Raw genomic sequence first — 14,351 nt, forward strand, 5'->3', positions numbered from 1 at the left:
GGATTCTTTTGTAAGAGCTTATGTTTACTCTTTATCATTTAAATGAACATTAATAGAGATACATTTTGTCATGGTCTTTTCATTCTCAGTAACTTCATACTTTTTGCCTCTTCTCACAGCCTGTCATTGCATATATCTCACATCATGCCATTATGCTTGTTGGTCCCAATACTTTGATGCTCCTCTATAGTTTTCCTTTCCATTCAACTTTCAGGTGCTCAGATATCAACGATATGAACAAACCCGTTACAAATCTTAAAATCGATTTCGAGAAAGCTATTTGTTTAGGAGAGTTCGAAGTTGAGGAAAATGTTGAAGGCTATGTCTCGTCTCCTGACTTACTAAGAATAGTAGAACAAGAGGATAAACAGATTCTACCTCATCAAGAATCTGTTGAGATAGTAAACTTGGAAAATGAAGAAAAGAGGCAAGAAGTAAAGATTGGGACCTCCATTTCAGATAACACCAAACATGATTTGATCGTTGTGCTTCATGAGTACAAAGATGTATTTGCATGGTCGTATCAGGACATGCCAGGATTGGATGAGGATGTAGTGGTCCATAGACTCCCACTGAAACCAGAATGCAAACCCATTCAACAGAAGCTAAGAAGAATGAGACTTGAAATACTGTTAAAGATAAAAAAAGAAGTGAAGAAACAATTCGATGCTGGCTTCCTACAAGTCTCCAAGTATCCACAATGGGTAGCTAATATAGTCCCAGTACCGAAGAAATACGGCAAGGTACAAATATGTGTAGATTATCATGATCTGAATCGAGCAAGTCCTAAAGATAATTTTTCTTTACCACACATCGATACATTAATGGATAACACAGCCAAACATTTATTGTTTTCGTTCATAGATGGATTCTCGGGTTATAATCAGATAAAGATGGCTCCTGAGGATATGGAGAAAACTACTTTCGTAACAATGTGGGGAACATCTGTTATAAGGTGATGCCGTTCAGATTAAAGAACGCTGGGGCAACGTATCAGAGGGCCATCGTGATGTTGTTTCATGACATGATGCACAAAGAAATAGAAGTCTACGTTGATGATATGATCGCCAAATCCAGGGGGGAAAGAGAGCATGTTGGGAACTTCAGGAATTGTTTGAAAGACTGAGAAAGTTCCAGCTGAAGCTCAATTCGGCCAAATGTACGTTTAAGGCTACCTCAGGAAAATTGCTAGGCTTCATCGTCAGCGAGAGAGGTATTGAAGTTAATCCAGATAAGATAAAAGCCATACAAGAACTACCACCTCCATGCACGCAAAAAGAAGTCAGAGGATTTTTAGGAGGTTGAACTACATTGCTCGATTCATTACTCAACTTACCAACCAGTGTGACCTAATTTTTTGACTTCTTCGAAAACATAATCTAGGAGAATGGAATGAGGAGTGTCAAGTGGCTTTTGACAAGATAAAATAGTATTTGTCTAGTCCCCCGGTGTTAGTACCGCTAACTCCGGGAAGACCGTTAATATTGTATCTAACTGTGTTAAAAAATTCAATGGGTTGTGTACTGGGGCAACATGATGAGTCAGGGAAAAGAGAAAAGGCGATTTACTATCTCAGCAAAAAGTTCACAAAGTATGAGGCAAAGTACTCGTCAATTGAAAAATTCTGTTGCGCTTTGGTCTGGGTAGTTCGAAGGCTCAGACAATATATGTTGTATCATACGACATGGTTAATTTCAAAGTTGGACCCAATAAAGTACATGATAGAATCACCTGCACTCTCAGGAAGAATGGCACGATGGCAGACCCTACTATCAGAATACGACATCGTCTATGTGAGCCAAAAGTCAATAAAAGGGAGTGCAATAGCTGATTTCTTAGCCACTCGGACAACGGAGGAATACGAGCCATTGAGATTTGATTTCCCAAATGAAGATTTTATGTGCATTACAGAAAAAGAGTGCGAGTCATCAAAAGAGAAGTCATAGAAGATGAGCTTTGATGGTGCATCGAACGCATTGGGGCATGGGATTGGAGCAGTCTTAGTATCACCAGAAGGGAACCATTATCCGTTCACTGCTAGGCTGAATTTCTTCTGTACCAATAACATAGCGGAATATGAGCCTTGTATCATGGGACTTCGTGTAGCCATTGAACAAAATGTCAAAATCCTAGAGGTGTACAGGGATTCAAAATTAGTTAAGTACAACGATCTAGTGGCAGTACTAATTAAAGAATTCAAAGAAGTAATTTTTAATTACTTCCCACGAGAAGAAAACCAATTGGCTGATGCCCTGGCCACTTTGGCTTCAATGTTTAAAGCGATCAGAGAAACATAAATAATGCCTCTTCAAATGAGCATATATGAAGTCACTGCACATTGTTTCAGCATTGAAAAAGAGCCAGATGGACGGCCATGGTTCCATGATATCTTAGAATATGTCAAGAACCAAAAGTATCCCGAACAAGTAAATGAGAATGATAAAAGAACAATCAGAAGAATGGCAGTAGGATTTGTTATTGACGGGGACATCCTGTACAAAAGAGGAAAAGACCAAGTGCTCTTGAGATGCGTAGATGTTGTTGAAGCCAGAAAATACTTGAAGATGTCCATGAAGAAATTGTGGGATACATGCCAATGACTTCACTATGGCCAAGAATATTATGAGACTCGGTTATTACTGGTTGACGATGGAAAATGACTGCATTAGTTTTGCACGAAAATGCCATAAATGTCAAATTTATGGTGATAAAATTCATGTAGCCCCTTCGCCACTTCATGTCATGACTTCTCCGTGGCTTTTTTCTATGTGGGGCATGGATGTTATAGGGAAAATTTCCCCAAAAGCTTCTAATAGACACAGATTCATTTTTGTAGTGATAGATTACTTCACGAAATGGATAGAAGCCACTTCATTTGCTAATGTGACGAAGACTGTAGTTTGCAGGTTCTTAAAAAAGGAAATCATTTGTCGATACGGTTTACCTGAAAGAATCATTTCAGATAACGCCTTGAACTTGAACAACAAGATGATGAATGAAGTGTGTGAACAATTTCAAATAAGGCATCATAACTCCTCACCCTATCACCCAAAAATGAATGGAGCAGTTGAAGCAGCCAACAAGAATATTAAGAAGATTATTGGGAAAATGACCGAGACATATAAAGACTGGCACGAGAAGCTACCATTCGCTTTGTATGCATATCGCACATCTGTGAGGACATCTACGGGAGCAACTCCTTTCTCTCTGGTCTATGGAATGGAAGCTGTGCTGCCCATAAAAGTTGAGATCCCCTCTCTACGAGTCTTAATAGAGTCGAAATAAGAGAAAGTAGAGTGGGTTCGAGCTCGATATGACCAGTTAAACCTTATCGAAGAAAAACGTTTAAAGGCAATCTATCATGAATAGATGTACCAAAAGAGAATGATCGTGGCCCATGACAAGAAAGTACGGCCAAGAGAATTCCACGAAGGAGTACTCGTGCTGAGAAAGATTCTCCCAATACAAAAAGACTTCCGAGGAAAATGGTCACCAAATTGGGAAGGGCCATATGTCGTGAAGAAGGCTTTCTCAGGTGGAGCTTTGATTCTCACTGAGATGGATGGGAAGGAGTTACCTAATCTAGTGAGTTCAGATGCTGTGAAGAAATATTATGCCTAAAAAAAAAGATCAAGGTGAAAACCTGAAAAGGGCGTCTTGATTAACACAAAAGATTAGGATGAAAACCCAAAAGGGCGTTCTAATGAAGCAAACACTGGGCTTGAAAAGCAAGGCATTTTGAAAGGTGGGTTAAACAGCGAGACTACAGTATTTGAAGCATTTCTGAAAACTCGAGATCTTCTACGAAAGAAGCAATGCTTGAAAAGATTCTTGATTAAGAAACGTGGAAGAGTTCATGCGTTGAAAATCTAAGCATATGTATCCGCTGAATGCGATCCCTTTTCTTTTTACACTTTTTACTATTCTTGGTTAACTTTCTTTGTTTACTACCTTTGAAATAAATAAATGTGAGGTATCCCTTTTGTCCCTACTCGACCATTTTCATGCATCTTATTATGTGATTTATTTAAATGATAAATAGTAAAATGACATACTCTAGACAAAAGAAATATTGTGCATTACCCGAATGAGAATTTGATAAGTACAAGAGTCTCAAAGTAAGGGCAAAGTTCAACATGGGGCAAAAGAGTTATATCTGAGAAATGTAGATTGCTCGTAAAGCTTGAGGACGGGTACAAAGCCTGAAGAGAAAGTCAAGAGTCGAAGCACTGAATGCAAATCATCACAAAAATCATGACGAAAAGGGATATATGACAAATAAGCCAAAGGCGCATAGCATAATCATATAGGCATAAAGGCATTTAAGACAAACATGTGCATATCATCATGCATGACATACGCAGGTACTCCAGTAGAGCAAGAGGATGTGATGATAGTTTTACTGAATCAAAGGAAAAGACACATGAGTTCCACCAGATGACATGTTTTGGTATTCTGATGTTTTTATTTCTATTTTCAAAAATCAACTCATATTGCGAGAGGTGAGTTGAGCCTTGGCTCACGTGCTGAGCTATTTTCAATTTCTGTTTTTAATGTCTGTTTTTAAAGAGTCAACTCATATTGCGAGAAGTGAATTGAGCTTAGGATCACATGCCGAGTAAAGAATAAAGATTGGAGCTAATTGAAGAGACCAGATATTGTCTCCCTGAAGTTGCAGTGGAGCTGATCGAGGATATCAGATCTTGCCTTTCTAAAGTTGCAGAAGAGAAGACCATAAACCTTATCTCACTAAAGCTGTAGAAGAGCAGATTGAAGTTGTAGATCTTATCTTTCTAAAGTTATAGTGAAGCAGATCGAAGCTAGGAACCTCATACCCTGAAGAATGGAGCAAAGTGAAGCTACGATTCATATCTCTGAAGTACGGTGAAGTAGATCAAAAGCTATAAGATGCAGTGGGTTGAACGAGGCTACCTAACGAAGAGAAGCACCAGAGAAGTCAAGACTCAGCAAGACCGGGCACAATTGGCCCTCTTTAAGGTCTTTGCTCCATCCTCGTTGCACGACAATAAGCAAAGAGGGGCAGCTGTAGAGGCCCAATTTGGCCCGGGCCCAGAAAATAACAAAAAAAAAGTCCAATCTTTTTTACAACCCAAAACAATAACCCAATTACTAGCCCAAATTAAACTAAACATAACCCATCTAAATTAAACCCACTAACCCAAAACTAAACCTAAAAAGTTTAGGTGGCCAAACCCAATTTCAACTTAACCTTAGCCCAATACTTATTAGAAAACCAAAAAAGAAAAAACCTAGCCTAGTTAGCCGCCGCCCCTATGGCCACCTGTCCTCTGACGCCTCTGCCACCACCCATCGCCACCTGCTCCATCGCCACTTGCACCTGCAAATGAAGAAAAGATATAAACAATAAAAAAATACTTTGCAAATGACTATTTAAGCCTTGCAAATATTTTGTATTTTATGTTCTCTGGACAAAAAAATTGAATACAAAAGAAAGAATAGATTCAAATACTAAAAACATAGCAAGCTGACCAAAAACCAATTCATCATACAAATATCTTGTTCTTTTTAGTTTATTTTTTTATCTTTACTTTCTTTCTTCGCATATATATGCATATTTCTTTTATTTTTTCTTTCAAAACACACACACTCACACACATATATATAGACATAGATAAAAAAATAAAAGTAAAAAAATAAAACAAAAAATAAAATTTTTTACCTTTCCGGTCGGGGCGAGGCCGGATTTCCCACCGAAAATCGCCCCGCTCTCCCTTTATTTCTTTTTAAAATTACCCCAAAATATTGTTTTAATTTAAATTTTATCCTTTTGCACCCTCTTTTACGTATTTTATTTTATTTTAATATTATTTATACTATTGTATTTTATTAATATCATTATTATATCTATTATCAATATTTTGTTATTATTATTGATGCTAATATTTAGTTTGAATTAGTATTTATATGTGTATATATATATATATATATATATATATGAATATATTTATATAGTACTATTAATGGTTATTTTTAATATTATTATTATCATTTTGAATATATATATTGTATGTGTTTTTCATATATATTATGTATGTATTTTAATATTATTAATTATATATTTTTATATATATTATGTATATATTTTTAAATATCATACTATTCATATATTTTATGTTATCGATGTATATATTTTTAATATTATTAGTTATATATTTTTATACTATTTCATGTATATATTTTATATTATCCTTATTATTATTATTGATATTAGTAAATGTTTTATTATATATGTATATATCTTTAATATATATATAGGTATATATTTATGTAATATTATTAATAGGTGTTTTTAACATTATTATTTCTAATATGTATATATTATGTAGATATTTTAATATTATATTATATATGCATTTTTATATATATTACGATATATACCTTTTTAATATTGTATTTTATATATATCATGTATATATTTTGAATACTATATTATATATTTTTACATTATCTTATGTATATATTTTTAATAACTATATATTATTTTGTATTTTAACATTATATTATGTACATATTTTTAATACTATGTATATACTTTGTAATACTATTATTATGTTTATATTTTAATATATATGCGTATGTATATAGGTAACATTATTAATGTTTTTAATATCATGTTTCCATCACTTTACTAACTATTATTATATGTATATATATTCATTGTTTTTATTTCGTATTTAATACTATTATTACGTTTAATATCGCATGCATTGTTATTGTTTTCAATATTATTGTTGTATTTATTATTTGCTTTGATATATTTCTAACTCTTTTACTTTTGTTCTTACCCATTCTGTATCGGTTTGCTTTTCTTATTATATTATTAGCATATCATTATTTTTATTATTATTTTCTTTTATTGTAAATATTGTTTTATTTTTATCCTAATGCTCTTATATTATATGTTAATATTTTTCATTCATTATATCATTGTTTGCACCATTTATTTATTTATGAATTTTTATTTTCAAAAAATATCTTATTCATTTTTTTATTAATTTCAATAAATAATGCATTGTGCCGATTTAACATTAAGTTGTTGATTTCATCGCTATGTTGGGTGAATATCATCGGCTCGTGTTAAAAACGGAATGTCCTTCTCAAAAGAAATTGAAATTATAAAAATTCTCGTGTTTTGATCGGATCATGATTAAATGTTACATTGAACTTGCATTTTCGAAAATTAAGACAACACATGTTTAACGAGATACCAATTTTGGGAGTCGCGAGGGTGCTAATACCTTCCTCGTGCGTAACCAACTCCCGAACCCTATTTTTTCTCTGGCTTTTGACGTAGACCTAAATTCGACCTTCATTTTTGTTCAAGAATAAATTTTCTTTTCTAAAAAAGATGATCTATTAGGTGTCCGATCACACCTAGCAAAAAGATCGGTGATAACTCCCTTTTTTAATAAAATCGAAAGTCGGTTTTCAAATTTTCAATAAATCGCCTCAATTAGCGACCAAAGTAAAATTTTTACATCGCTACAGGGCCAATGTGTAATTATATCTTTACTAATTTAAATTTTTAAAAAGCCTAAATGGAAAATTTTCTATTTTAAGGAGGGTTGGACTCTTGCTAGGCCCCTAGCTACACCCCCTAAGTTCATTGATGGGTCCATTTAAAAACATCCTTAAGCACCATCAAATTATATCTCATGGTTCTAAATCATTTAAAAACATTTACAAATCATATTTAAACATAATTTCAAGTTATAAACATGTTAAAATCAATTTATAACTCAAAAACTTGTCTTAACATTTCAAAGAGGTACATGCCAATTTAACCTATATAAAAAACATTTGATAATTAAAGAACAACCTTAAAAACTTGATGGGTGATGCAATGCTTCCAAACAAAGCTTCAAGCTTCTTGTACAAGGTCATTTTTCTACATGTTTTAAATAACTAATGGATAAGTTTTAAAAGCTTAGTTAGTAGTCAAGGATAAACCTACTTATCCTATTCCTTGTTAATTTTGAGCCCCTTTAAGCATGTCATATAAGGTTCACTTAAGTCGCATTCTAGTAACACTAATCAATTCATTTAAATTAATCAAATTGTGGGGCTAAATTTACATTTTAATGATTCATTAGACAATAGCTTATGAAAAGTTTGTATGGGGATTACTCTCCCTCGTAATTCTTTAAACCTTTGTTTCTTATCTTTCAAAACATACATATACATTTCTTTTTCATTTATGACACTTATTCTATTGGAGTTGTAATATCCCTAAAGTTCCCTTGGTTGTAAGAAGTGTAAAATCGGGAATATATGTGATAAGATTTCTAAGGGTAAATAAATGTGAATTATCAGTGTTAGTAGAAAAGAGTATTGGATATTGAAGGAAGTTAAAACAAGTAATATGTTGTGAGCTATTGATTTGAAGCAAGGGCTAAATCATAAAGAAGGGAAAAGTAATGGTGTCAAATCATAAATACTCAAAATTTGAGGGTTCAAAGTGAAAAAGTAGAAAAGTTCAGGGACTAAAGTTGTACTTTTTCCAAAAGTGTGAATGGAGAAATTGTAAATATTAAAAAATGTCAAGGAAAAAATGGTCATTTTGCAAGAAAGATTGTTTTTAGAAAATTCTTAAAATGCCCTTGGGAGTATGGATGAACCATGGCCATTGGATTACTTGGAGAATAAGGAGAGGAATATGGACAATTACGATTGTAATTATAATGTTGGTGATATTTTGTTATTATTTAATTATAATTTTAAATAATATTTTATTAAGATATTTTATTATTTTAATTAACATATATGATAATTATAAAGGAAGTATGAAGAAAATACTTCGTACTTTCAAAAAGCTCCCAACTTCCAAGAAAGTAAGAAATAAAGTTTGCACTTTATGCAATTTAGTCATTTTTCATTAAATCCACCATTTTCACCTAAAATTCATGAAAATTTCCATAACCACCAAAAAAGGAAAAGTGAAGTAGTGATCCTAGAGAGTTTGATTGTCATTTTGGAAGCAAGAAATTGGAGTTGAAGTGAAGGAAGTTAAGAGAAGTTAGGAAATCAAGGTATCAAGGCATGAAGATGAAGATGGGAGCATGGGTATGTGAAGAAATTAGTTAAGAAATTAAGGTAAGTGGTTTAAATTATTATGTTATATTTATTTGAGTGTTTAATTTGATGAGATATTGTAAGAATTAATTTTGTATAATTATTTTCTATGTTCCAAGTAAAGAAAATTTTATGTTTATGTATGAAGAGAATGATGGATGATTTTAGGAATAACTGGATGGATGATTTTAAGTGAATAACTAAAAGAAAATAAGTGTCGATGGTTTAATTATGAAAATTTGTAATTCAAATTTTGTTAGTGTGAATGATGAATTGTGTATTAATGATGTTAAAAGTGATAAATATTTATTTTGAATATTATTTGGATGAGTAAATTGAAAAATTATTTGTTAATGTGATTAATTTGATAAAAATTGAAGTAAGGACTAAATTTTAAACCTGAAAAAATTCTGAAATTAAGGATTTAATAGAGAGATTAAATTTTGGATTTTTATGATAAGACTATAAGAATATGATATTTAAAGTAAATTAGCATGTTCTAGATTAAAAGGACTAAATTGAGAAATTTTAAAAGTTCAAAATTTAAGAGTTGAAATGTGAAAATCTAGAATATTAATATCATAGTTGTTATGTATGGTTTTTTATTTGAAAATTTTGAAAAGAGAACATTATGTGATAAAAAAAATGATGTTATAGGGACTAAATTGTAAAGATTTTAAAATCTAGAAATTTGAAAAAAAAAGGGATTGACTTATAAAGATCTGGGAATTCTGGGCTGTTTTTGGGAAAAGCAGATTATGTTTTCAGGGACTAAAATCATAAAACAGTAAAATTGAACTTCAAAGACCAACTTGTAAAAACTGCAAAATTGGAATTTTATAGAATAACAATAACAATATTAAGGTGAAGTGAATTATATATGGAAAAGAATATGATTAGGAGTAAATGTAGCTGCCCACAACAATTCAACAGCTGCAATTCTCTTAGGTTGAGCTAGAAATATTGTTAATACAAATTGGTAATTTGAGACCTAAGTATGGTCCTATTGAAAACAAAAAGTGCCATCAATTTGGGCTTCTTTCTCAAAATATTGCCGAAATTTAGCATGTACATCCAAACCACCGACCACCCATATGATCCAGCCAAAGCCCAGGATATAAAAACCCAACATCACCATCATCATGAACATATCATTAGTTTGGATGAATCTGGGGATTATAAAAGGAGTTTCAATAATCATTTATATAGATTACAAATGCAACAGCCAAAAGAGAAGCATAAACTTTGAAAACAGAGCGAGAGGAGAAATATAAACATGTGCTAAGCAATTAGATTGGGGGTGACTTTCAAGTGCACGCTTTGGATTGAATCAAGGGGACAACAAAACTAGCTGATTGGGACTTGAAAAGTTTTAGAGAATGTTTCTTGGTTTTATTACCTAGATAAAGTGCACATTGAAAAACCCACTACCATTTAAAAAGCTCCAACAAAAAGAAAGCTTTTAAGTGCAGAGAATACATTAAGCAAAGAGTAAAAGGATCACTACTTTCTGGTCCTTGACCTTAATCATAAGTGCAATAATTACTAACCCTTTTTCATATAAAAAAAGTTGTCAAGAAAAAGGAAGAGTTTCTAACTCTAGATTACAGATGTAATAATGAAAAAGATTATCAAGGGATTTGGAATTAGTTTCTGATACGGTAATACCTGTTGTCAGACTACTTTTCTTTTGCATGTTAATCAGTAGTGATGAAATATGAAAAGATGATGAACTTTTTCATGGGTAGTGTTTTTTGAAGTCTATTGAGTGGCGGATATAATTATGGTTTAAGAGTAGAAAATTATGTGTTTGCATGGGGAGAGCCTGGTTGATTGGTAAAGGATTGAAAGCAGTCATTGGGTGGCCTAGGTTCTCTAGTGCCTTGACTTGGGACCTGAGGAACTTTAGGTAATTTGCAGCTTCATCAAGCATTGATGCCGTATCCATCTTGTTCCCACCAGGGACCAACCTCTGCAAAACCCTAATTCTCTCACTTATCCTTTCCCTCCTTTGCCTTGCAGCCACTGTTTGTGGATCCGTTGAGATTCTCACGTTCTTCCTTTTTGGTTTCTCCATCACTTCCATGCCTAAGTTCACAGGCCTGAACGCTGCAGCCCGATATATCATCTCTTTCATTTGTGCAATGGCCTCTGGGTCAGGTTCATCAATGGAAGATGATGCTGATGAACTTGGCTGTTGAAAATTTATGTTGGATGAGCTCGGGAGCGCCTTTTCTAATCTGGGTTGCTTTGATTTTGGTGGGTTCTTATCAATAAGCCTAAAACCACCACTTGTTGCAGCGGAAATATTGGAGTAAACACGAGTTAGACCAACTTTGAACTCACTTTGATCATCATTTCTTCTCTTTGAAGAGCTAGAGTTTGTTTCCGATTGTTTCATATTGTTGGTATATTGATCCGAACAACTCTGGGACTCTCCGGATGAGACTGGAGTAGTAGTACTGGTAGTAGCAACAAAATTCCATAAGCTCTTGCAATCAGAGAATATCATTGAGAGCCCATCATCTTCAACTGATGTATCAGTGTTGCTATTAGTAGCTGAGAGCAAGCATTCAAGGGACTCAAGAGAGCTTGCTGTTGTTGTTGTACCACCAACGACAGCGTTTCCATTTGGTAAACCATTGATGACTTGTGAGTGAACCGCCATGCTTCCAATATCAGAAACTGAAGCGTTTGATGAGCTCAAACCATAGGCTGAGCTATTCAACAATGGAGAAGAGCACCATTCTTGTGTTATACCACAAGCTGATGCAGGAACTGGCTGTGGATTAACCATTTCAGATACTATATCTGCATCTGGATTCACAAGGGATGGCTGAGCATCTTGGAGTTCTTGAATTGAATTAACGAAGATATCATCTGGCAGATTCATCTTGTCACCATAAACGGAAGAATTTGAGTTGGAAATTAGGAAACTGTCTTCTACATCATTTGGCTCACTGTTCCAAACAGGCAATGAATTTAATTCATCCCATCCCAAGCCATCCATGGCTGAAACTTTTTTTTCTGAGCCCAAAATAAAATAACTTCAACATATTAATCCAAGGATTGAAAGAAATGCAGATGAATATATAAAGTTGATAGAAATTTGAGTAAAAGTACATACCAAATCCAGATCCTACTGCAGCTGGTTGAGTTTGGCTTCGACAAAAAGACGCTTACAAGTGAAAAATATTTGTCGCAATTCTTTTAACAGAGACTAAGTTGGATCAAATCCTCTCTAATTCTTGATCACGAAGCATCAGTCATGGAAACTGAATGATAAACATGAAACCATAAACAAAATCATGCATACGACGAGTTAAGGGAATTAGATTTTTCATCTACCTTAAGCTATTCTGTATATAAACATAGTTGACACACTCAGTAATGTTGTTAAAAGGCATGCATGCTTATATAGATAGGTAAGGGAAAAAAAAAACAAAAAAAAGAGAACTAGTTTTATAATCCAACAAATACTTTGTATTAGGACTTAAAATAAAAGAAAAAAAGAATAGCTTAACATAAAATAACATAGTTTCAAAAGTTGAAAAGAGGTGTAATCAGTAATGTGGAGTGTGGAAAAGATAAGGCTTTCTGGGTCAGTTTGGTGGGTGTGTATGGATATATATTTCTGCAGATGGGGAGCATTTGAGATATTAGTGAAGCATATTTAAACTATATAGTTTAATAATATATATATATATATATTTCTAGTGCGGGAAATAATCTGACATGACATCCTTTTGGTTGCTCATGGAAATTTAATGTGCACTGTAAAGTTTCAAAAAAAAAAACTGCAGTCAAAACAAGCATCTATTTGACAGTCTCTAATTAATCATGACTGGTATCCCAGTTTCCAGTTTCAACTATGGTACCTACCCACATATCAGAATTAAATACTCGTTTATAAGGGTGAGGTGAATTTAAACATTTCAGTACAGTGGCATCAATTAAACAGCAGCTACGCTTCATAGATTGCCATTTTGAGTAGTGGGGGACTGCCTGATATATGTTTGCAGGCCAAAGGAAAGGGATAATCAGAGGATCAGAGGCAGAAGATAATAGATATATAGACAGTGCAGAAAGCAAGTTGCTTACAGAATTTGTCTCTTCAACCATTCTAATATAACATACATATAATATATTTTCATTTCACTTTATTAAATACAGATGGTTGTACTTGCAAGAGGGAAAGCAGAGAAAGAAATAGAATAGAGAAAAGAAAAGAAAAGAGAGTCGTACCCACATGCGCCCCATCATTACAGCTCAGTGAATGGGTTCCCCTTTGTATATGCCACTGCCAACCTTTCCCTTATATTGTCAACTATGTGGCGTTTTTCTTCACCAAATCTGCAGATAAGCAGTGAGAATATATACAAGGAAGGAGCATTAAATGAGTGTTTTCAGTAATTAGAAGTAGTTGGTCTTAAATCCTAGAGAGTTTGACGGTTGAACTTGATTTATCCTGTCACAATTACCAAACCATCCATGATCTTATTGAAAGATATGTTGGGTGCCACCTATTCTCAATCTTTTTCATGCTCATTTGGGAGTCCATTATTTTTACATTTCCTGGGTACTAAAATTTAATTCAAGCAATTCACCTCTGTGCGTTAATCAGGCTGGCCGATGTGTTGAAAATATTAAAATGAAGATAGGTCCACAAGTATTGTTAATGGTGGCCTAATATTTTTGTAATTTATCGGATGGTCCCCCTATCTCTTATCAAAATCCAAATAAATGCCGCTATGATCCTCTCTCCCGCGTTATTTCTGCAAAAATCCTAAACCGTTATGAACACGTGAAGGCAACACTCCGGATCACATGTGGCGCATCATGATTGGGAGCTTCCATAAATGGATAGCCATCTCCCACGTGGGCGAAATCTAAACAGGGGGACTGTGGGGACCATGGAGTATTTCAATCATCCAAGACTCCAACTTTCAACGGTTCAGTTGTGATTTGCGTCTGCATTATTTATCTTTCATCTTCAAAATAAAAAATAAAAAAATAAAGAAGTTACGGGTATAATAATAAATATAATTTTTAAACAATACCCATTCAAATTATAACAATTAGATTATAAATAAAAAATTATGTAATAAATATATTTTAAAAAAATTTACCTTTGTACTTTAATAAAATTTTCACTACAATATATAATACATGTTCTTTCAATTTATCCGATTTGTATTCAACCTTTTAGTACTTAAATTTAATAGTGTTAAATTCTA

General features: G+C 33.3%; 1 protein-coding gene across 1 annotated transcript; it reads right to left on the reverse strand.

Moving 5' to 3' along the window:
- Positions 1 to 10,484: 10,484 nt before the first annotated feature.
- On the reverse strand, positions 10,485 to 13,707 carry LOC108466445 (transcription factor bHLH87-like). The gene is made up of 3 exons (XM_017766803.2): positions 13,360 to 13,707; positions 12,242 to 12,389; positions 10,485 to 12,141 (listed from the first exon to the last, which is right to left on the reverse strand). The coding sequence occupies exon 3, from the start codon at positions 12,122 to 12,124 to the stop codon at positions 10,853 to 10,855; it is 1,272 nt and encodes a 423-aa protein (XP_017622292.1). The 5' UTR covers positions 12,125 to 12,141; positions 12,242 to 12,389; positions 13,360 to 13,707; the 3' UTR covers positions 10,485 to 10,852.
- Between the last annotated feature and the right edge of the window lie 644 nt (positions 13,708 to 14,351).

Source organism: Gossypium arboreum, chromosome 2 (assembly GCF_025698485.1).
Source record: "Gossypium arboreum isolate Shixiya-1 chromosome 2, ASM2569848v2, whole genome shotgun sequence".
NCBI lineage: Eukaryota > Viridiplantae > Streptophyta > Magnoliopsida > Malvales > Malvaceae > Gossypium > Gossypium arboreum.

Bases quoted from the DNA above. Each gene is read 5' to 3' on its own strand.
- LOC108466445 (XM_017766803.2), bottom strand. From the start codon at position 12,124: ATGGATGGCTTGGGATGGGATGAATTAAATTCATTGCCTGTTTGGAAC.